We start from the raw sequence: 22,515 nt of genomic DNA on the forward strand, positions 1-22,515 counted from the left end.
CCGAAACCAGAAGCTTCTTCCAGGTCTCCCATGTGGGGGCTGGGGCCCAGGTCCTTAGGCCCTCTTACACTGCTTTTCCAGGTGCATTAGGAGGGAGTTGGATCAGAAGTAGGGTAGCTATGACTCGAACTGGTACTCATATGGGATGCTGGCCCCATAGGTGGCAGTTCAGCCCACTGTGCCACAATGCCAGCTCCAAGATTGCTATCTTTTAAAATTCATAAGCAGGGGTCGGTACTGTACTATACTGGGTAAGTGTGGCCTGTGGCCTGCAATGCTGGCATCCCTTATGGGTGCTGGTTCGTGTCCCAGCTACTCCACTTCTGATCCAGTTCCCTGCTAATGGCCTGAGAAAACAGTGGAAGATTGGCTCTAGTGCTTGGGCACCTGCCGCCCACATGGGGGACCTGGATGAAGCTTCTCCTGGCCCATCTCTGGCTATTGCAGCCATCTGGGAAGTGATCCAGCGGATAAGAATATCCTCCCTCCCTCCCTCTCTCTCTCTCTCCCCCTTCCTCCCTCCCTCCCTCCCCGTCTCCATCTCCCTCCCTCCCTCCCCCTGTTCCTCTTTTTCTCCCTACCTTCTCCTTCCCTTCTTCTCTTCCTCTCTCCCCCCTCCCCCAACCCTCCCTCTCCTCCTCCCCCTCCTCCTCCTTCTCTGTCTCTTTCTCTATCCCCCTGTAACTCTGACCTTCAAATAAATAAATAAATCTTCAAATAAAAAATTTATAAGCATATCAGTGGCTTTTCATGTGCCCTGATTTTATCACATAGTGTTGCTGTAGCTCAGCCATTTATAGCACTTTAGAAATCACTTTCACAATCCTAACGGGTCCTATTAGAACTATCAATAATAGTTCTCTTGTACTTCTAGGCTTAGAAGTCACGCTCTGGGCACTCAGTATGAAGGAAAGAAAAATTAATGTCTCATTAGAACTGCTAGGCGCTGTCAATGCCCGGGAGTGTCTGGCACACAGTAGAAATCAGTAAGTAGTTGTTGTGTGAATGAATGAACAGACCTCTCTTTTCAGGCCTGTATTGATGAGAATTTGGACATGGTGAAGTTTCTGGTGGAAAACAGAGCCAATGTAAACCAGCAGGACAACGAGGGCTGGACCCCACTCCATGCAGCAGCTTCCTGTGGCTATCTCAACATAGCAGAGTGAGTGAGTCTCCTGGGGTAGGGATGGGGCGGGAGGAGAAGCCTTTTCTCTTCTGTTCTTGGGCATTTGAGTTTCAGAAATAGTAATCTCGCTTTGTTGCAAATTATCAAAACATTTAAGAAATGGCTGACACCTGTGTTTAACATAGCTGCTAAGTCCAATTTTTTAGTTGAAAGTTTTTCTTTCCTTCTGTTTTCAACTATTTTGTATTTTCTGGGATGTGCAAAGGTAGTTTCTGTCTGGTGCATTGGCTGGGTTTTCTTTCTGAGCAGCTGTAGGCAAGCCCAGAGATGTTTTTTCTGAACTTCTTTGTAAATCTGCTTTTTTTTAAAATTTATTTTTAAAGATTTATTCATTTATTTAAAAGCCTGACAGAGGGGTACAGAGAGGGAGAAGGAGAGAATAAGAACTTCCACCTGCTGGTTCTCTGCAAATGCCAATAACTGCCAGGGCTGGGCTAGACCAAAGTCAGGAGCCTGGAACTCCATTCGGGTCTCCATTGGGTGGCAGGGACCCAAGCACTTGGGACGTCTTCCATTGCTTTCCTAGGTGCAGAAGCACAGCTGCCAGGACTCAGACCAGTGCTGCAGTATGGGATGCTGGTGTTGCAATGGCAGCTTAACTGCTGTACCACAACACTGGCTTCTTCTTTGCAAATATGTGTTTTAAAAAATTAGTGTTCAATACCAATGACTATGGCAAGTGCCTTGTATATTAATCATAGTATTCCTGCACTTAATAGCAGAAGAATGAACCTAAACATGTGGAAAAAAGGAAAGGTAGGGATTGGCATCTATTTTCTAAGATATGTCAGTGAGCTACTAACTTCCATGACAACTAGTGCCCCTCCTCTGGGCAGAAGAATCCGACTATGTGGTGCCTGGGATATAAGAGTCTCTAAAGAAGTGTGCTACATTCGACTACAGAGCTTATTTTAAAATAGGACAGAGACTGTGGTCGCTGAAACAGGTTGAAATGAAGCTGTTGAGTATATTCCTCATGAGGGTAAATTTAAATTGATGGATTCTGTAATGAAATCATGATGTCCGATGGCCCCTTGAAAACCAGATTGCTTATTTTAAGGCCGTTTTCAACAACACGATTGCAACTCCATTATCTTTGTCCCATTCGGTTGGCAGCCTTATTGGGGCCTGACAACGACTTCCCACAGAATCTGATTTACCCAGATTTCCTGGGGGAGCCTGAGTCCCTGGGTTTGCTGCTGAGCCAGGGATCCTCAGTGGGAGAAATTCAGCAAAGGGGAAGTCAGAGCAACAGGAACATTAGGGAGCGTTACTGGCAGGCTGCTCGTTCAAAAATGTGGATGGCTGGGTTGGATTGACCCCAAAGCCAACAGAAATGGCCAGTGCCATTTTCTTCTTAAAGTTTTCACCCTGTTCTAATTTAGTAAAAGTCAGCCACCTCCTTGCACCCTTAAGCTGCCCTCTTTTCTAAATGTTGGCCTTAATCACTGTTGCCAACATTCTGATGTCTAAAGAGTTTCGGTGACTTCCTTAACACATTTCGGTGATTTCCTTAACACATTTGTCTAAGAACCATTTATAGAACATGTTGGCCCCTCACTATTGGTTATCTGTTCAGGTGGTATGTTTGTGATACTTGAACTCTCCAATCTTATTGAATTCAAAGATTCACTTTTTTTCCCCAAGTTCCTCCTCTCCCCCGCTTCTCTAAGAAGAGTGCATGCTTAGAATTTGGATCACTTGTTTGGCATTATCCTCCTTTTAAGAAGTTGAGTACAGAGAATGGTTGTATTGCCTTTTTTTTTTTTTTTTAAAGAGAGGGAAAGAGGGAGAGAGATCGAGATTTCATCTGCTTACTCCTCGAGTACCACAGTGGCCGAGACTGGACCTGGCTGAAGCCAGAGCTGGGAACCCAGTCACTTGATCCATCACTTGCAGCTTCCCAGGATCTGCTTTGGCAGGAAGCTGTAGCAGAACCAGAGCTGGGTGTTGGACCCAGGTGCTCTGATGTGGGACCCAGCCTCTTGATTGCTATGTTAAACACCTTTCCTGTAATGATTTTTTTTACAGAGGTTCCTTTAATTTATTTTTATGGATGAACACAGTTATTTTGGAAATAAGCTCAAAATTTAACAGTCTCTTGCTCAAACAAATATTCCCTTGAATGAAATAAATCTGTGAGTAACTATTTCCTCATACAAATTATACACATGAAACTCTTGGAGACATGATCTAGATCAGAATCCATTTGCAGTGGTGTGATGACCTTCTTTGGTTTATCTTTCATTGTGTATATTACTGGGCACATTTTTATTGTTATTATTTATTAGCAGCACTTAGGTTTATTTTGTATGCAGTGGGAAAGAACCTCATTGTTTATGTTCTTTATTTTGTTTGCTTTATCTCAACACCAATGAATATAAGATCAACCTTTAGTTGTCTTGCCAGTTTTCTTTTGTACCCTTTTTTAAAAAAAATTATTTATTTGAAAGCAGAGCATCAGAGAAGAAAAGAGAGAGAGAGAGAGAGAGAGAGATATCTTCTATCAGCTAGTTCACTCTACAAATGGCTGCAACAACCATATTTGGGCCAGGCCACAGCCGGGAGCCAGGAACCCCATCCTGGTCTCCCATGTGGGTGGCAGGTTCAAGTACTTGGACCATCTTATATTGTCTTCCCAGGCACATTAGCATGGATCTGGATTAGAAGCAGAGAAGCTGGGACTGGAAATGGCACTCTGATATGGGATGCTGGCGTCAAAAGCTATGGCTTACTGCTACCCCACAATGCCAGCCCCCTCTTTTGTATCTAAATATCTTATATTTTACATTCCTAATTCCCAGAATCATTGTGTGCCTTAACTTTCAATGGATTAGAAATTAATAAAAGACAAACTAGCTTTCTAGGAAGAACCCAAGTACATTGTATTTTATGTTTCACGATAATCATTTTTGTCTCCTGTTTGTACTCGTATGATACATCAAAGAAAAGAGATTTAGAGGCTATTTTTCATTTTAATTTGCATTCAAGCTTAACGGTAGGTATTAGATTGTTTTGTTTTCGATTATTTATTTACTTAAAAGGCGAAGTTAGAGATATCTTCCATCCACTGTTTCAGTCACCAAATGACCATGATGGCTAGAAGTGGGCTGATCCAGAGGCAGGAGCGTCCTCCTGCTCTCTCACATGGGTACAGGGGCCCAATTACTTGGGCAATCTTCCACTGCTTTCTCAGGCATATTAGTAGGGAGCTGGATTGGAAGCAAAGCAGCTGAAACTCTAACTGGTGACCATATGGGATGCGCGTACCACAGGCAGCGGCTTTATCTGCTATGCCATAGTGCCAGCCCCTAGGTGGGTATTTTTATATTTTAATTATGAATAAGTGTTTAATTTAGAAATAGCAGTCTGATCCAAGAGTATAGCTTTAATTTGGCTTTATAGCTTATTGAGATGCTAATGTATATCAGAATATATTAAGTTCATTTATTAAGTATATTATGTATTCTATATAGAATATAAACTACATTTCAGTTCTTTTTTTTAATATTTTTTTGATTTATTTGAAAGTGAGAGTTACAGAGAGAGAGGGAGAAACAGAGAGAGAGATCTTCCATCTACTGGTTCACTTCCCAGATGACCTCAACAGCCAGGACTAGACCAGGCCAAAGCCAAGAGCCATGAACTTCTTCAGGTCTTACATGTGGGTGGAAGGGGCCCAAGCACTTGGGCCATCTTCTGCTAGTTTTCTCAGGCTGTTAGCAGGGAAGTGGAGCAGCCAGGATACAAACCGGTGCCTATATGGGATGCCAGCGTCACAGGTGGTGGCTTAACCCACTATACCACAATGCTAGTCCCGGAAGACTTTATTTTTTAAGGGCATATATTGAATGAATGGCTATTTTTGAACCCCTGGGCAGCCAGAAGGATTCTCATGAGTCAAGTAGATATTACTAAGTAGGTTGATATTTATTCTTCTTCAGGTGCAAGTATAAACCTATAGAGATTTTTTTACTGTTTTTCCCCTAAAACTGGAAAAAATGGAAAAATGGAGAACCAGATTCCTTTCAGGAAATGAGTGTTCTTGAACATGGGCTCAAACACATGTCAGAAAAGGGAAAAGCAAAAAGCAGGGCCCTGTGTACCCAAGTGACATTGTGCCTTATCCAATGTAGGATCCAATAGTTGTTAGAGCAGAGTGGTTAAAGTGTATCACTTAATTCAAGCAATAGTACAGGGTGCCAAGAGAAAGTGTCAGAAACCCTAGAGGTGATTGGGAGCAAGACACGATTGTTGCCCTCACATGGCTTTCAGTGTTAGAGTGGTTGCAGCAAGATGTGATGCAGGCCATGATAGAAGTCCAGAGCTGGTGCTGGGAGGAGGCGAAGGTGGGCAGGCTTAAAGAGCAGGAGAATTCAGTTAGAGAAAGCAAAGGCTTCTGGAAGGACAGAGCATTTTATTTTGTTTTTATATTTTTTAATTAATTTTTTAAGGAATACAATTTTCATAAGTACAACTTTAGGAATATAGTTATTCTTCCCCCCATACTGGTCCTCCCACCCACACTTCCACCCCTCATACTCCTCCCTCTCCCCTTTCCAGTACTGTTCTCCATTAAGATTCATTTTCAATTAACTTTGTACACAGAAGACCTACTCTATACTAAGTAAAGATTTCAACAATTTGCACACACACACGCATGCACTCAAACTGTTTGAGAACTAGTTTTACAGTTAACTCTCATAGTACAACTCATTGAGGACAGAGGTTCTGCATGGGGAGTTAGTGCAGTGATTCCTGTTGTTAATTTAACAGTTCACACTCTGATGTTGAAGTCAGTGACCACCCGAGGCTCTTGACATGAGCTGCTTAGGCTATGGAAGCCTTTTGAGTCCACAAACTCCATCAGTATTTAGACAAGGCCCTAAGCAAAGTGGAAGTTCTCTCCTCCCTTTAGAGAAAAGTACATCCTTCTTTGATGGCCATTTCTTTCCACTCGGGTCTCACTCACAGAGATCCTTCATGTAGAATAATTTTTGCCACCGTGTCTTGGCTTTCCATGCCTGAAATGCTCTCATGGGCTTTTCAGCCAGACAAAGAAGCCTTAATGGCTGATTCTGAGGTCAGAGTGTTATTTAAAGCATTTGTTATTCTATGAGTCTGCTGTGTGGACTGCTTCCCATCTATTATTATTAGCAGACACTTGATCCTATTTATATGGTCACTTTAACACTTAATCCTATCTATATGCTCACTTTAACACTTAATATAATCACTTCAAAAATTAAGATGGCATTTTTACCACCAAGCTTAATGTGATTTGGAGTCCCATGACAAGTTTTTAAGCTGTAGCCTTAGAAGTAAATCCATAGGACAGAGCATTTCAAATGGACCATGAATGATGTGAAAGGTTTCCACAAGTGAAAGGAGAAGAGGAACTGTTGTGTCCTGTAGGGGAAAATAGCTTGTGCTAAGTGAGAAGGCTGTGTTTGGGAACATGAAGTGGTTCAGTTTGATTAGAATATAGGGTACAATTCAATTCAATAACATTTATTGAGTTCTTATTACGTATTATTTGCTTTTTTACTTTCCAAGGTGGAGGAGGTGTAGTTCAGGTTTCTTTGGCTGAGGGAGAGAAATGAGAAGAGAGGAGGTACCAAATATGTAGAAATTAAGGAGTATTTGGTGGTCAAAGTCTGAGAGGTTCATAGAAAAATGCATCCTATCCAAAAAAAAAATTCTTGGCTTTCAAAAATAACTTTATCTTTCAACTCCATTTTTCTGCAAAGTTTTATAAGTACCTACACACTGATATTTCGTAAAAGTAAAACTACATACAGATATAGAGTTAATCTTGGAATTGAATAAGGTCTGTCATTTTCTGAGACTGTGAGAGAAGAAAGGAAATAGTTGAAAATTAGATGAATCGTGAATGCCTTTGAGTTTTATATATGTGGAATTGACCTGTAAATTAATAAACTTTTGGGGCCAGCACTGTGGTATGGTGGGTTAAGCTGCCATGTGCAGCACCAGCATCTCAAGTGGGCACAGGTTCTAGTCCTGACTGTACCACTTCTTATCTAGTTCCCTGCTAATGTGAGAGCAGCAGAAGGTGGCCATGTACTTGGGCCCCTGCTCCCATATGGGAGACATAGAAGAAGCTCTTGGATCCTGGCTTTGGACCAGCCCAGCTCCAGCCGTTGCAGACATTTGGGGAGTGAACCGGCAGATGGAAGCTCTCTCTCTCTCTCTTTCTCCCTCGCCCCGCCCCCCTTCTGTAACTCTGCCTTTCAAATAAATAAATCTTTAAAAAATTAACGAACATTTATTGAGGGCCTATTATACCAGTTGCTGGGCACTGAGAAAACAAAAACAGTCTTTTCTTTTCTTTTTTTTTTTTTTTTTTTTTTTTTTTTTTGACAGGCAGAATTAGACAGTGAGAGAGAGAGAAAGGTCTTCCTTCCATTGGTTCACTCCCCAAATGGCCACTACAGCTGGTGCGCTGCAGCCAGCGATCCAAAGCCAGGAGCCAGGTGCTTCTTCCTAGTCTTCCATGCGGGTGCAGGGCCCAAGCATTTGGGCCATCCTCCACTGCCTTCCTGGGCCACAGCAGAGAGCTGGACTGGAAGAGGAGCAACCGGGACTAGAACCCCGGGTGCCGGCACTGCAGGCGGAGGATTAGCCAAGTGAGCCACGGCGCCAGCCAAAAACATAGTCTTAATCTAATCTTTGTTGATTTCTTTCTCCTCTGCCAGCTCTTTGAATGCAGTGGCCATGTATTGATTATTTTTCTCTTTTTAAAAATCTCCTACAATGTCTAAAAAGTGGGTCCTTGAGCCTAACAGGAACAAATAAGGATTTATTGAGTTGATGAATGGATGGAAACCTAATTTGCATAGTTTTCCTTTCCTCTTTAATACTTGTGATTGTTTAATAGAGTCCCCAGCATTGTTAGGTTCTCATTGGCCCCAAAGTAGCTTGTTTTGGAGAAAAGATGAGCTATATTTTAACTCAGAAGACTGGGTCAAGGACCCACATGCATTGTAGTGTAACAGGTAAAGCTGCTGCCTGCAATGCCGACAACTCAAGTGGGCACCTACACTTGTGCTCCAGCTCCCTGCTAATGGCCTAGGAAAGCAGCAGAAGACAGCCCAAGTGTTTGGGTCCCTCCCTCCATGTGGCAGACCTGGTAGAAGCTCCAAGCTCCTGGCTTCAGCCTGTCCTAGCCCTGGCCACTGTATCCATCTGGGGAGTGAACCAGTGGATGCAAGATCTCTCTGTTTCTCCCTCTCTGTAACTCTGAATTTCAAATAAATAAATAAATCTTTAAAAATAATAAAAAAAGACTGGGTCCATTGTTTCTCCCATTTTTCAGTTCCTTGATTTTGAGAAAAATATTTAATATATGAACTTCAACTTCTAGTAGTACCCATATTGCCTACTTAATAATATTGCCCAGGACTCTTGATATAATTTTTGTGAAAGCACTTTGAAAACAAAAAAGCATCCATGGCAAGTATTAAAATTATCAATCCTTTTTTAAAATAATTTTTTGAGAGGCTTTCTTGTTTAGGTTCAAGAAGTCTTTTGGGTTTAGAATCTATTTGGGGGTGAGTGACCCACATCCTGAATAGGAGTGCCCAAGCTTGACTCCGACTTCGGTCCATGTGCAGCATGGGAGGCAGTGGGTTTCTGTCACCCCCATGGGAGATGTGGATTGAGATCCTAGCTCCCAGCTTCAGCCTGGCCCACAGCCGTTCTGGGCATTTGGAGAATGATGCAGTGGATGAAAATTCTCTGTTGATCTCTCTGCTTCAAAATAAATAGAATCTAACTATTTAGTATTTTGATGTTTCTTCTTTAGTAATTTAGTTTCCTTTTAGAGTGCCAGAGATTTCATGTAGATGGCTGGTTGAAGGGAGAGTTTTGTGGAGGCATAATTTAGATGTATTCATACAAATTTTAATGCATGCTTTATCCTTCTTTTTTCATGCCCACAACACTACTTAGTAAATTCTGATGTGGCACTGGGAAACTTTTAATAAGAATTGCTTCTTTACGTAATTTCTGGGGGCTCTTTCATTCCTATCATTATAAGTGCAATAAGTCCTCTTAGAAATCTGTTTGTGGACCCCAGAGATGGTGGGTGAATAGTAAGGGCTACCTGTCTTCCTTATAGTATTTAGAAAATTTCACACAATCTTCTGAAGTGAGAAAGTAGCGATTATGATTATGAGTGTGAAAGAAATACTGTTTGGTGGTATTACTCTTGTCAGGAAGTAGAGAAGTCTCCAGTACTAAATCTTGAAGGCTAATGGAGTTAGAAATTAACAATGAAATATTATATCTGGGGCCATATTTTAAAACTCCATATTAGAGAGCCTGTAATGTCCTGAACCCTAGATGCATGAATATAAATTGATGTTAGATTGACAGAGATGATATTGACCCTGGGTCTTGTCTGCACAGGTATTTCATTAACCATGGAGCCAGTGTGGGCGTTGTGAATAGTGAAGGTGAAGTCCCCTCTGACCTTGCAGAAGAGCCAGCAATGAAGGATCTTCTCCTGGAGCAAGTAAAGAAGCAAGGTAACCCAGTGATTGATGGACTGCGAGAGACCCTCAAACACCGCCACTTGGAAAAGAATGCATTTTCTGTGTAGAGCTTGTGATTATCAAATGACAGAAGGTTAGATCTGTCCACACAGTATTATCACCAATTACCAACATCATGCATACTCTTAGCTCACACAAGACAGGTCAGATGCCAAAAGGATGATCAACCCTTCCTTATTTTTGGCATTCTGAGATTGTATGCCTATCTATAGTTAGGAACATTTCTTAGTGTATTTGTACATGGTATTGCATTTTGCTATACCCTGCAGAGTAACTTTGCATCTTGATGAGAGTTAAAAGTCATGTTGGTGAAGATATTTATCATAACCTCTGAAATGATCTTTAAACATACTAACCATCAGAATTATTCATTCTGGTCACTTGTTAAGGAGAGGATGCTAACTTAGACGACTACAGCAGCTGGCATGGTGGTGTAAGCCACCACCTGCAATGCTGGCATCCCATACAGGCACCCAGTCAAGTCCTGGATGCTCCACTTCTGATCCAGCTACTGCTAATGTTCCTGGGAAAGCAGCATAAGATGGCTCAAGTACTTGGGCCCCTGCCACCTATGTGGGAGACCCAGATGAAGCTCCTGGGTCCTGGTTTTTACCTGGCCTAGCCTTGGCCATTGCAGCCATTTGGAGAGTAAACCAGTGAATGGAAGAGCTCTCTGTCTCCTTGTCTGTCTGTAACTCCACCTTTCAAATAAATCTTAAAAAAAAAAAAAAAAAAAAAAAAAAAAGACTACCAAGTAATTTTAAAAGTTCATGGAAAAATAGAATGAAAAGGTAAGTTTATTTGTTGCAAAATTTTTGAAATCCATGCATAGTTCTTTCATAATTCATATTTTTCATGAGCTTTTTAAAGACTTTTTGTTCTCATGCATAGATTTCAGAATTTTTTTATACCAAAATAAAATTATCTTTTAATTTCATTTTCTTTCTTCTTCTTCTTTTTTTTTTAAATGTATTTGACAGGTAGAGCTATAGACAGTGAGAGAGAGACAGAGAGAAAGGTCTTCCTTCCGTTGATTCACTCCCAAAATGGCCGCTACGGCCAGCGTTGCGCCGATCTAAAGCCAGGAACTAGGTGCTTCCTCCTGGTCTCCCATGCAGGTGCAGGGGCTCAAACACTTGGGCCATCCTCCACTGCCTTCCTAGGCCACAGCAGAGAGCTGGACTAGAAGAGAAGCAACCAGGACTAGAACCCGGTGTCCATATGGGATGCTGGCACCGCAGATGGAGGATTAACCAAGTGAGCCACAGTGCTAGCCCCTAATTTCATTTTCAATAAACTTTTTGAAGTACCTGTTTATACTCTAAAAACTGTTTATTTTTATTTTATAATTTTAGAAGAATTCATTTCTAAGAATAGGTTGATATTCTCCTGGAGATCTGTGGGTTCTTTTAATTTAAAAATTTTGTGACTAACACTAGGCAGAGAGCAGGGAAGATAGGCCTTAGGAAGTTCTTTAGTACCGTCACAGAACTCTGTGGACATTGTTTGTGATTCTTTTTTTTTTTTAATTTTACAGGTAGAGTTTTTAGGCAGTGAGAGAGAGAGACAGAGAGAAAGGTCCCCCCTCCGTTGGTTCACTCCCCAAATGGCCGCCATGGCTGGCGCTGCGCCGATCTGAAGCCAGGAACCAGGTGCTCCCTCCTGGTCTTCCATGCGGGTACAGAACCCAAGCACTTGGGTCATCCACTGCCTTCCCGGGCCACACCAGAGAGCTGGACTAGAAGAGGAGCAATCGGAACTAGAACCTGGTGCCCATATGGGATGCCAGTGCCACAGGCAGAGGATTAACCAAGTGAGCCATGCACTGGTCCCCTATTTGTGATTTTTTTTTTTTTTAGTCTTTCTGCTAAGTTACCTTGCCTGCAATCTGCAGTTCATCCAAAAGGATTTAGCTCCGATGGCCCTTCCAATATGGTCTTTAGATAACCAGAGCCAACCATGCTCAGTTGTTTGCGTGCCATTCAGGGCTGCTTCTGTTTGACAGCAGCAGAACTGAGTGGTTGTAATCAACTGTGACCTGTAAACTGGAAATATTTAATTTCTGGCCCTTTATAAAAAGTGTGCCAACCCTCCGTTGAAATAATGGTGTTCTAGGTCAGTGACTGCTCAATTTTACTGTCTTCTGTGTATATTTTTTATGCCCTATTGAATTGAAGAATGTTGTGCTTAATCTATTTTCCAGTACCACTCAACTTTGTCCCCTAAGATTTGCTTTACAATATACAAATAATTGCAGTTTTTTAACAAATAGGAATTCAAAAAAAGTTTCAAAAAACCACTTTTCTATCTGGATTGTTGATTCTCCAGTTAGGGAACATCCTATATTAAAAGAAGTGTTCATATGTGTACTGAATTTTCAGTGCAGTTCACTCTTCTTTTTGTGTGAAGTTCTGTTCTTTGCTAAAGAAAGCCACATTGGTTTCCCCAGATCAGACAGATAATACTTAGGTAGTTCATAGGTTCAAATTTAGGAGCTGAAGTGGAGCATACCAAGTACAGATAAAGACCACTAGTGAGTGTAAAACTCTTGGAACAGATATGTTTGTATTTTAGACACTTAATTATTTTTGATAATGAAAAATGCTCTACTTTATTCCCTCTGTACTGGCCAGGCTTTGGAGAGTAGTTGCCTAGAGAGAGGAATTCTTGGAGTTCTTCCTTAATGTTTACTTATTTATTTATTTGTTTGTTTGTTTAAAAGGCAGAGTGGCAGAGAGAAAGAGATTTTTTTATCTGCAGGTTCACGCCCCAAATGTCCAACATTCAGGGCTGGGCCAGGTGGAAATCAGGAGCCTAGAACTCCATCCAGGTCTGCTATGTAGATGACAAGAACCCAACTACGTGGGCCACCGCATGCTGCCTCCCAGGTGCATTAGCAAGAAATTGGATGGGAAGCAGAGGTTCTGGGACTCACCAGAATGCTGATGTGAGTGTGGGCATCCCAAGCAATGACTTAGTCTGCTGTACCACAGTGCCCGCACCCATCATGTTTTTAAGGGCAACAACATCTACATTCCCTTGAAAGCAGACTGCTTTTTTAACTGTAGATTATATAACTTCATATCAGCATGTTTACCTGCATGTGCAAATGAACTTTAGAGACAGTTCACAAAATTTTTAATACCAATCATATGGTATAGTGAGTAGACAAGAACAGCACAGAGGGACCCAGGATGTCAGAGTTCTGGTGGCAGCACTGTCAGTAATACGCTTTGTGGCCGAGGTACCTAATCTTTCTATGTTTATTCCTCATCTATTAAATGGGCATAGTAATATCTATTACATTTACTACAGAGGATTACTGGGAAATTAAAATCACATAGCATGTGAAAAAACTTGGAAGTCAATAACTTTGCACAAATACTATAATATAGAAGTAATGTCCCCTGGTCCTTATGTTCTGTTGAAAACAATTTTAGATGTGTTCTCTTAATGGATCTGCATCACATAATATTTAGCCTGATGAGTTAACCCTGGCAAGACCACTAATGTGTCTACAAATGCCATTGGTCTTCTAAATTTGGTGAATATCCAACTTAATGACTAAATTATTATTTGTGGTTGTGTTTCTGATATGTTTTGAATATAAGGGAAATGTCCTGTCACACTTGTGTGGAGCTTCAGTAACTCTGGCTGTCTTGTGTCTGCCTCCTGTAGGAGTTGATCTCGAGCAGTCAAGGAAGGAGGAAGAGCAGCAGATGCTGCAGGATGCCCGCCAGTGGCTCAATAGCGGGAAGATAGAAGACGTGAGGCAGGCTCGCTCAGGGGCCACCGCCCTGCATGTGGCCGCTGCAAAGGGCTACGCAGAAGTCCTCAGGTATCGTCCTTGTCCATCAGCCAGGGGTTTGGTTGACTGCAAGTTGAGATAGTTTTGGGAGCACAGGGTGAAGCAGATTTTCAAAAATGGAGTGCTGCCTTTGCTGTTGGTTTCCTCTCTGATCAGGCAGTCTTTCCTCCCGTTTTGCTGGCATTCTTCCACGGTGGTCTCCAGCCCTCTTACCATACCTTTGGTTTGTATGATGAGAATCAGAGTTGAGGTACCCAGGCCTAGGATGTGACTTCACAACACTTCTTCCAGCACTTCGAATTTATCCTTTGTATCCCTGCAACCTCCTCTACTTACGGCCTGTAATACAGGACAGACATGACATCATCTTGTTCCTTTTTGACTTGAATGATTTCTTGGGCTGAATAGATTAATTATACAGGTCTTGGTTGTCCAGCTGCAGTTGGTTAGTCAACTTAGATGAGGAGTTTGGACTCTACTACCCAACCTGTTCATTTCTCCCTACATCCATACATGCTTTGTGCAACTCTTGGTGCCTAATGTTGACAGGCTTTCCCAAATTTATGGATTGCTAAAGGCACTGGACCCTTCCAATGCTTCCTCGTCCACCCATCCTGGGGTTCCTGGTAGGTATAGCAGTGCTGGTACTCTTGTTTCTGCCAGAGAGTGGCATCCATGCTCTGTTAAATTCTCGGAAACTAGAGGCCCTTAGTATAGCTACCCCCAACCTGCTGGGTGCACTTGGGGCTTCGGGAGTCATATCTTTCCTCTTCCAGACCTACATGTTAGACTATAGTTTTATAGGTAGCAAGACCCCTCTGCAGAACTTTTGCAGAGTTGGAAGTTTGAAAGTTCACAAAAAATATGTCCTGGAAAGCACAGCCCAGCCAGAAGGTTAGTTGATAAAGTGCTCTGAAGAGAATCGAGTCTTCATTTAGTTAATTCCTCGCTGCACGGGAAATTGGAAAACACACCTTGTAATGGAGTTGTTATTTGGCTAATTGAATTTGACTTTGGTTGATTTTGGCACACAGTTTTCCAAACACTTCTGCATAGGGACTACCATATAACCTTTATAACCTTATAACCATATAACCATATAACCTTTGGGACACAGTTGGTAAAAATCATCTATGACTGGTGCTCAAAGTAGTGACTATGAAACCTGAACTGTGCCTTAGGAGTGGAAATAATATAGAACCCCTGTGGTGCAAGGCCAAAATCTGGAATATAAATTAGTGATAGTTTATTTGACAGAAAACTATAAGACAAAGGAAATAAATGTCTTGTTTGGGGTTTTCTTCCTAGACTTTTAATTCAGGCTGGCTGTGAACTCAATGTTCAGGATTATGATGGCTGGACTCCCCTCCATGCTGCTGCACACTGGGGAGTGAAGGAGGCCTGCTCCATCCTGGCAGAGGCACTCTGTGACATGGATATCCGGAACAAACTGGTTAGTGGGTCTGAGCCTCTGAAATGGCAATGAGATTGGTGGTTCTCTAGAACAACAGGCTCAGAGTCTGTGTTCAGTAGCCAGGCTGGCTGCTCTGAGGACATACAGTCACTGGGAGCTGGGATGCTGCCCTCCATGACCCCAGCCCTGTCTGCAATATCAGCCCAGATCGCTGGCCCAGGCTTCTGATCCTGTTTATCTTGAAGCCTCCAAAATAAACAGGCAAAAAGGTGTTTGCCCCTTGGCCAAAAATGAGTTTTGCAAGGGCCCAAAGTCACTGTCTTGCTGTCTCGCTTGCAAGGTTGGGAAATGTCTGGCCCGTAGACTGTATAAGGGTCAGGAAATAATTTGGTCTGGCTCTGCCAAGGCAACTGCGGGTAGAACTCAAATTTCACTAAATCTATTTAAAATTTTTTTTAAGTTGATAATTTTAAAGTTGGTAATTTTGTATGGCCTGCGAATAATGTTATAAATATCCACATGGCCATTGGCAGAACACAGGTTCCCCACCTCTGGGTAAGGTGTGGAAGATTTTATTATTTTTTAATTCAAAGTCTTTTTAAAAAACTTTTTGGAGGATGGGGGAAGATTTATTTTATTCATTTATTTGAAAGGCAGAGTAACCTAGCGAGAAGGAGAGACAGAGAGAGAGATCTATCTGCTAATTGACTCCCTAAATGACTGCAACAGCCAAATGTTGACTAGGCCAAAGCCAGGAGCCTGGTCTCCCACATGAGTGACAGGGACCCAAGTACTTGGCCATCTTCCAATGCTTTTCCAGGTGTGTTAGTGGGAAGCAGCAGTTTAAACCACTACACCACAACACTAGTCCCTGAAACACCTTTTGATTAGTAGATAAGTGTTCTTATTTGCCTCATGTCTCTCCTGAACCTAGGTTTCATTCTTAAACTGCACATCAAGTTCCTTAATTGTGCCAATGTTTCCTAAAAGATGAGCTTTTTTTTTTTTTTTTTTTTTTTTTTTTTTTTTTTTTAAGATTTATTTATTTGAAAGGCAGAGTTACAGAGAGGCAGAGGCAGAGGCAGAGAGAGAGAGAGAGAAGGGTTCTCCATCTGCAGGTTCACTCCCCAGGTGGCCACAATGGTTAGAGCTATGCCAATCTGAAGCCAGGAGCCAGGAGCTTCTTTCAGGTCTCCCATGCAGGTGCAAGGACCCAAGGACCTGGGCCATCTTCTACTGCTTTCTCAGGCCATAGCAGAGAGCTGGGTCAGAAGATAAGCAACTGGGTCTTGAACCGGTGCCCACATGGGATGCCGGCACTGCAGCGTGCAGCCCCACCCACTACGCTGCAGCGCTGGCCCCCGAGATGAACTTCTAATCTGCCTTCCTATCACCTAGAGGGAGATGATTCCTGTGACTTAATACTTTGTGCTCGAGGGTCCTGAAACTCCCTCTGGGATTTCTTAAGGGCTTCTTATTGAATTTATCATAGAAATTAAGACCATTTTAGAACAGATACAAGTGGGAGTCTTACTTGATTATTTGCCAAGAATCAATAAGCATTAGAAATGAGTGTTAACTTCCTCAATATTATTTTACAAACTATTAGACTCTGTATTTAAAGGATTTGCTGTTTCTTGTGTTTCCTGTGTAATAATTGAAGGTGTCATACTGGAGGATAGATTAGTTAGGGAAGTGGTGATCATTTAAATCAAAGGCAGAAAGTGAATACTGAGTAATTCTCTGACAGTTGCTGCTTTTGTTTTCAGTCAGTCATGGTGCCCTTTTCTCTTGCCAGGGCCAGACACCGTTTGATGTGGCTGATGAGGGTCTTGTGGAGCACCTGGAGATGCTCCAGAAGAAGCAGAACGTGGTGAGTCCCTGGTGGTGCTTTGACAGCTTTTCCAACCACTTGCAGTCTGTACCAGGCGTCTCAAGAACTTGCTTTGGCTGTGTCTGCAGAGAGCGAGAGTGAACACACCTGCATCCCAGAGATGTTGGTTGTTCCCTGAAGGACCCATCAACAGTCTGGTAGAAGAAAGTATCCCCGAAGCCACTGTTGTCAGCTCTGCTCATTGTGAGAAAGCCTTCCAGCAGCTCAAAGTGAAAAACAACAAAAACCTGATAATTAACTTTGAATTCTTTTTTTTTTTAATTCTAGCTCTTTTTTTTTTTTTTAAGGTTTATTTACTTGAAAGTCAGAGTTACACAGATAGAGAAGGAGAGGGAGGGAGGGAGGGAGAGAGGGAGGAAGAGATAGAGAAGGAGAGGGAGGGAGGGAGGGAGAGAGGGAGGAAGGGAGAGAGAGAGATAGAGAGAGAGAGAGAGGTCTTTTGGGCCAGAGAGAGAAAGAGGTCTTTCGGGCCCGTGCCGTGGCTCACTTGGTTAATCCTCCGCCTGCGGCGCTGGCATCCCATAAGGGCACCGGGTTCTAGTCTCAGTTGCTCCCCTTCCAATCCAGCTATCTGCTGTGGCCCAGGAAGGCTGTAGAGGATGGCCCAAATGCTTGGGCACCTGCACCCACGTGGAGACCAGGAAGAAGTACCTGGCTCCTGGCTTCGGATCAGCGTAGCTTCGGCCGTGGCAGCCATTTGGGGGGTGAACCAATGGAAGGAAGACCTTTCTGTCTCTCTCTCTCTCTCTCTCTCTCACTGTCTCACTCTGTCAAATAAAAAAAAAAAAAAAAAAAAAAAAGAGGTTTTCCATCCTCTGGTTCACTCCCCAGTTGGCCAATTGGCCACAGGGTTTGGAGCTGTGCTGATCCGAAGTCAGGAGCTTCTTCCGGGCCTTCCACATGGGTGCAGAGGCCCAAGGATTTGAGCCATCTTCTATTGCTTTCCCAGGCCATAGCAGAGAGCTGGATCAGAAGTGGAGCCAGGACTCGAACCGGTGCCCATATGAGATGATGTCACTGCAGGCAGCAGCTCACCTGCTTCGCCACAGCGCCGGCCCCACTCTTGAATCTGGAAGATGAATGTGATGTGTTCAACTGAGAGGCTTTTCTTTTTTTTTCCCAAAGAGAGTACCAGAGTAGAGAATGCCTCATAGCTTTTTTTTTTTCCTTTTTGACTAAAAGGATACCTTTATTTAAGGTGTTGATTACAGAGAGGAATATATTTCTTTCTTAAAAAACAAACACACACAAGTAAAACTGGCATTTAGCGTTGGACAGTAATTTGTCAGTAACTCATACTTATTTCAGATTCATAAAACATCCAGAATTTAGTCCTCCTGTCTCTCTCTTCTGTTTGTTTTATTTTTTAAATATTTATTTATTTATTTGAAAATCAGAGTTACACAGAACAGAGGGAGAGAGAGAGAGAGAGAGAGAGAGAGAGAGAGAGGTCTTCCATCCGATGGTTCACTCCCCAGATGGCCGCAACAGCCGGAGCTGTGCCGATCCAAAGCCAGGAGCCAGGAATTTCTTCCCACCCAGGTACAGGGGCCCAAGGGCTTGGACCATCTTCTGCTGCTTTCCCAGGCCATAACAGAGAGCTGGATCGGAAGTGGAGCAGCCAAGACTTGAACCGATGCCCATTTCGGGTGCCGGCACTGCAGGTGGCAGCTTTACCTGCTATGCTACAGCCCCAGCCCCTGTTTTAAATCTTATATTGTTTTAATGCATATGCCATTCTGCTTGGCGCCCTCCAGAACCATGGAACCACAGTTTCCATGTACAGCCTGCAGAGTGGGAAACTCACCCAGTGTGCAGATGAAGGGTGAATACGTTGCCTTTTTTTTTTCTTTAAAGATATGTTTCTTTATTTGAAAGGCAGAGCAACAGAAAGAAAAGGAGAGACATAGAGTGGAGATACAGAGAGAGATCTTCCATCTGCTGATTCACTCCACACATGGCCTGGCCAAAGCCAGAAGCCTAGAACTTTATCTGGGTTCCCCTCATGGGAGGTAGGGGTACAAGTACTCTAGCCATCATCCTATGCTTGCTTTCTTTCTTTCTTTTTTTGTAAAAAAAATTTTTTAGTTATTTATTTGAAAGAGTTACACAGAGAGAGGAGAGGCAGAGAGAGAAAGAGAGGTCTTCCTTCTGATGGTTCACTCCCCATTTGGCCCCAATGGCCGGAGCTGGGCTGAAGCCAGGAGCTTCTTACAGGTCTCCCACGTGGATGCAGGAGCCCAAGGACTTGGGCCATCTTCCACTGCTTTACTAGGCCATAGCAGAGAGCTGGATCGGAATTGGAGCAACTGGGTCTTGAACCAGTGCCCATATGGAATGCCAGCACTTCAGGCCAGGGTGTTAACCCACTGCGCCACAGCACCAGTCCCGTCCTCTGCTTCCATAGGTACGTTAAAAGGAAACTGGATCAGAAGCCAAGACTTGAACTGGTACTCCAGTACGGGATGCCAGTGTAGCAAGCGGCCCCTTAACCTGCTGTGCCACAACACCAGCCCCAGTAAGTTGTTTTTGCTCTCCTTGAAGGGGAGGAATAATTCAGGTGAGGATAATAAAGATCATCGACAGTAGAGTGGACAAGGAGAGTCACAGCTTTCCTTTGTTTTTTCCTTTATATGTGCTGTGACTCAGGGCATGTGCATCTGTAGGACAAATATGGGAAATAGAACATCTCGGAATCAAGAAAGTAAGCAGCTTGGTAGTGGGGCTATCAACCATTTGGAACTTCAGGTATGTCCAGCATAATGTCTGGATTGGTAAAGCAAAGGTTTTGATTACGTCAAGGCTCAGTGAGAAAGTTACATGAAGCTCAGACAGGAGCAGCATTTAGCCTGGTAGTTAGGGTGCCTGCAGCCCACATCGGAGTGCTTGGGTGCGGTTTCCAGCTTCGGCTCCATGCAGACCCTGAAAGACAAAAGTAATGCCTCAGGTAACTGGGTTCCTGACTTCCGAGAGACCTGGAGTGAGTTCCCGGCTCCTTGCCTTGATCCCCACCATTATATGCATTTTGGGAATGAATAAGCAGATGGGAGTTTCCTCTCTGTCTCTCTGTCTCTCCCCTTCAAAATATAAATAAATAAATAAATAAATCTCAGACAAATGCAACTTTAGTTTGTTTTGTTGTTGTTGTTGTTGTTGTTGTTGAGCAGTTTTTGTTTGTTTCTTTGTTTAGCAGTAGCTAAAAGCTGGGACTTTGAGATACAGTGTCAGTGCTATTACTTAGCAACAGCTTTCCTAATGTAAGATGTGTACTTTGCAGAATTAGGTGTTTGTAGATTTTTAGAACTATTCTACAGTAATTTTTAGACTCACATAGAAGTTGCAAAAATAGGTTAGAGCATTCCTGTGCAGCTTTTACCCAGCATAGTTGGTTTTAGAACATAAATAATATCTTCACTTAGTAACATTTCTGTGTTAATGGGAAGAGTACTTACTTTGCCATCCTCTTCTTTCCCCCACACAATTTTGGGTTTCAGGGATATAAATATATTTTGTCTAGAGCATGCATCTAAATACAGGCCATTTTCTACAAGGACTTATTTCACATTTGGAACCTGTGTTTTTCCTTTCTTTCTTTCTTTCCTTCTTTCCTTCTTTCCTTCTTTTTTTGACAGGCAGAGTGGACAGTGAGAGAGAGAGAGAGAGAAAGGTCTTCCTTTTTCTGTTGGGGTGAACCAACTGGCAGCTGCGGCTGGTGCACCACGCTGATCCGTAGCCAGGAGCCAGGTGTTTCTCCTGGTCTCCCATGGGGTGCAGGGCCCAAGCACTTGGGCCATCCTCCACTGCACTTCCTGGCCACAGCAGAGAGCTGGCCTGAAAGAGGGGCAACCAGGACAGAATCCGGCTCCCCTAGCTGGACTAGAACCCGGTATGCCGGCGCTGCAGGCGGAGGATTAGCCTATGGAGCCGCGGCGCCGGCCAAGAACCTGTGTTTTCTTTAAAACTATTGCCAATGTATTTCAGTATATAGATCATAAAATATCTTTCTTTTTTTTTCTTTTAAAGATTTATTTATTTGAAAAGCAGAGTAACAGAGAAGGGAGGGAAAGACAGAGAGAGGGAGCTCTTTAATCTGCTGATTCACTCCCCAAATGGCCACCATGGGTGGGGCTGGGCCAAGCCTAAGCCAGGAGTCAGTAACTATCCAGATCTCCCACGTGGGTGTCAGAGACCCAAGCACTTGGGCCATCCTCCACTGCTTTTCTAGGTGATTAGCAGGAAGCTGGGCAGGAGGCAGCACAGCTGGAACTTGAACTGGTGCTGCAATAGGGGCCATCAGGCAGTGATTTAACTTGCAGTGCCACAGCCCTGCCCTGTAAAGTGTCTTTGATGTGTTCTTCTTGCTTTCTGTCCTTCAGAAGGTAAGCTTTATGGGCAGATAGATTTGGATATTTCATAAGGACAGTGCTATTGAAGCTTTAACACCATTGTTTTTCCTCTTTTACCTTGGATGAGGATTTTCTTCTGCCACCTTAGGAGACCCAACTGATACGTTTCTTCTCCACAGTCCCCTTCCTCCCACTCGGGTGTAGGCCCTGTCTTCAGAATGATGGTGTTCTTCTGGTTCTTCCCAATACTGCTGATCTTTCACTAATAGTCACCTTCTTCCCCTTTGTCTCTATTTTCTCAACTTCCAGCTTCGAAGTGAAAAGGAGACACGGAATAAACTCATTGAGTCAGACCTGAACAGCAAGTTGCAGAGTGGACTCTTTAAGAAGTAAGGCACTGAGACTTGAGAAATGAGACGAGCTTTCTTGTGTGTGGATGCCGTGCTTAGCTTAAGAATTTATGTGATGAACAAACTTTGTGTTTGATTTTTAGCCAGATGATCTTTAAACCCGTGAGAAAGTTTTTAGAGTGAGGAAGTGGTGTTGGTACATGGGGAGAGCACTGAGGATGGTTGAGTGTGTTTTAAGTTCAGAAGCTAATTGAGATGGCACGCAGCTTTCTCTTTCTCCTAACATAGGAGTTCTTAGCCCCTTACTTCTTTTTTTTTTTTTTTTTTTTTTTTTTAATTTTTTTGACAGGCAGAGTGGACAGTGAGAGAGACAGAGAGAAAGGTCTTCCTTTGCCGTTGGTTCACCCTCCAATGGCCGCCACAGCCAGTGCGCTGCAGCCGGCGCACTGCGCTGATCCGATGGCAGGAGCCAGGTGCTTCTCCTGGTCTCCCATGGGGTGCAGGGCCCAAGCACTTGGGCCATCCTCCACTGCACTCCCTGGCCACAGCAGAGAGCTGACCTGGAAGAGGGGCAACTGGGACAGAATCCAGCGCCCCGACCAGGACTAGATCCCGGGGTGCCAGTGCCTCAAGGCGGAGGATTAGCCTAGTGAGCCGCGGCGCTGGCCCCTTTACTTCTTATAAGTTCTGCGAATTCAGGAATCAAGTCTGTTTTATTAACCAGCTTACCAATGCCTTGCCTGATTCCTGATGTGTAATGAGTACTCTATAAACATTTATTAAATGATTTTTAAAAGATTTATCTGTTCCATCATTATCAAATTTTGTAGTTTTCCTTGTTTCTGTGGGCCAAACAGGCCAAATCTTCTGGTGTGAAATGCTAATGCACAGTACACAAAAACCCAGGGTTTAGAAAAACACACAGCTGTGAAGAAGCATTT

At 43.2% G+C, this 22,515-nt stretch overlaps 1 protein-coding gene across 10 annotated transcripts in view; it reads left to right on the forward strand.

The window, feature by feature from the left end:
- The window catches only part of PPP1R12B (protein phosphatase 1 regulatory subunit 12B), a 214,731-nt gene that overhangs the window by 48,413 nt on the left and 143,803 nt on the right, over positions 1-22,515 (forward strand). For all 10 annotated transcript variants that reach the window (XR_011381338.2, XM_008268574.5, XM_008268576.5 and 7 more), the window contains exons 2-7: positions 1,032-1,162; positions 9,617-9,735; positions 13,441-13,600; positions 14,879-15,023; positions 16,783-16,857; positions 21,534-21,613. Coding sequence is in view for 9 of the 10 variants with exons in the window: in XM_008268574.5 (XP_008266796.3) it covers positions 1,032-1,162; positions 9,617-9,735; positions 13,441-13,600; positions 14,879-15,023; positions 16,783-16,857; positions 21,534-21,613 (710 nt within the window). In the remaining variant the exon portion in view is untranslated. The remainder of the gene's footprint in view (positions 1-1,031; positions 1,163-9,616; positions 9,736-13,440; positions 13,601-14,878; positions 15,024-16,782; positions 16,858-21,533; positions 21,614-22,515) is intronic.

This window comes from Oryctolagus cuniculus, chromosome 13 (genome assembly GCF_051225735.1).
Source record: "Oryctolagus cuniculus isolate XC-2025 breed Fujian yellow rabbit chromosome 13, ASM5122573v1, whole genome shotgun sequence".
Lineage (NCBI taxonomy): Eukaryota > Metazoa > Chordata > Mammalia > Lagomorpha > Leporidae > Oryctolagus > Oryctolagus cuniculus.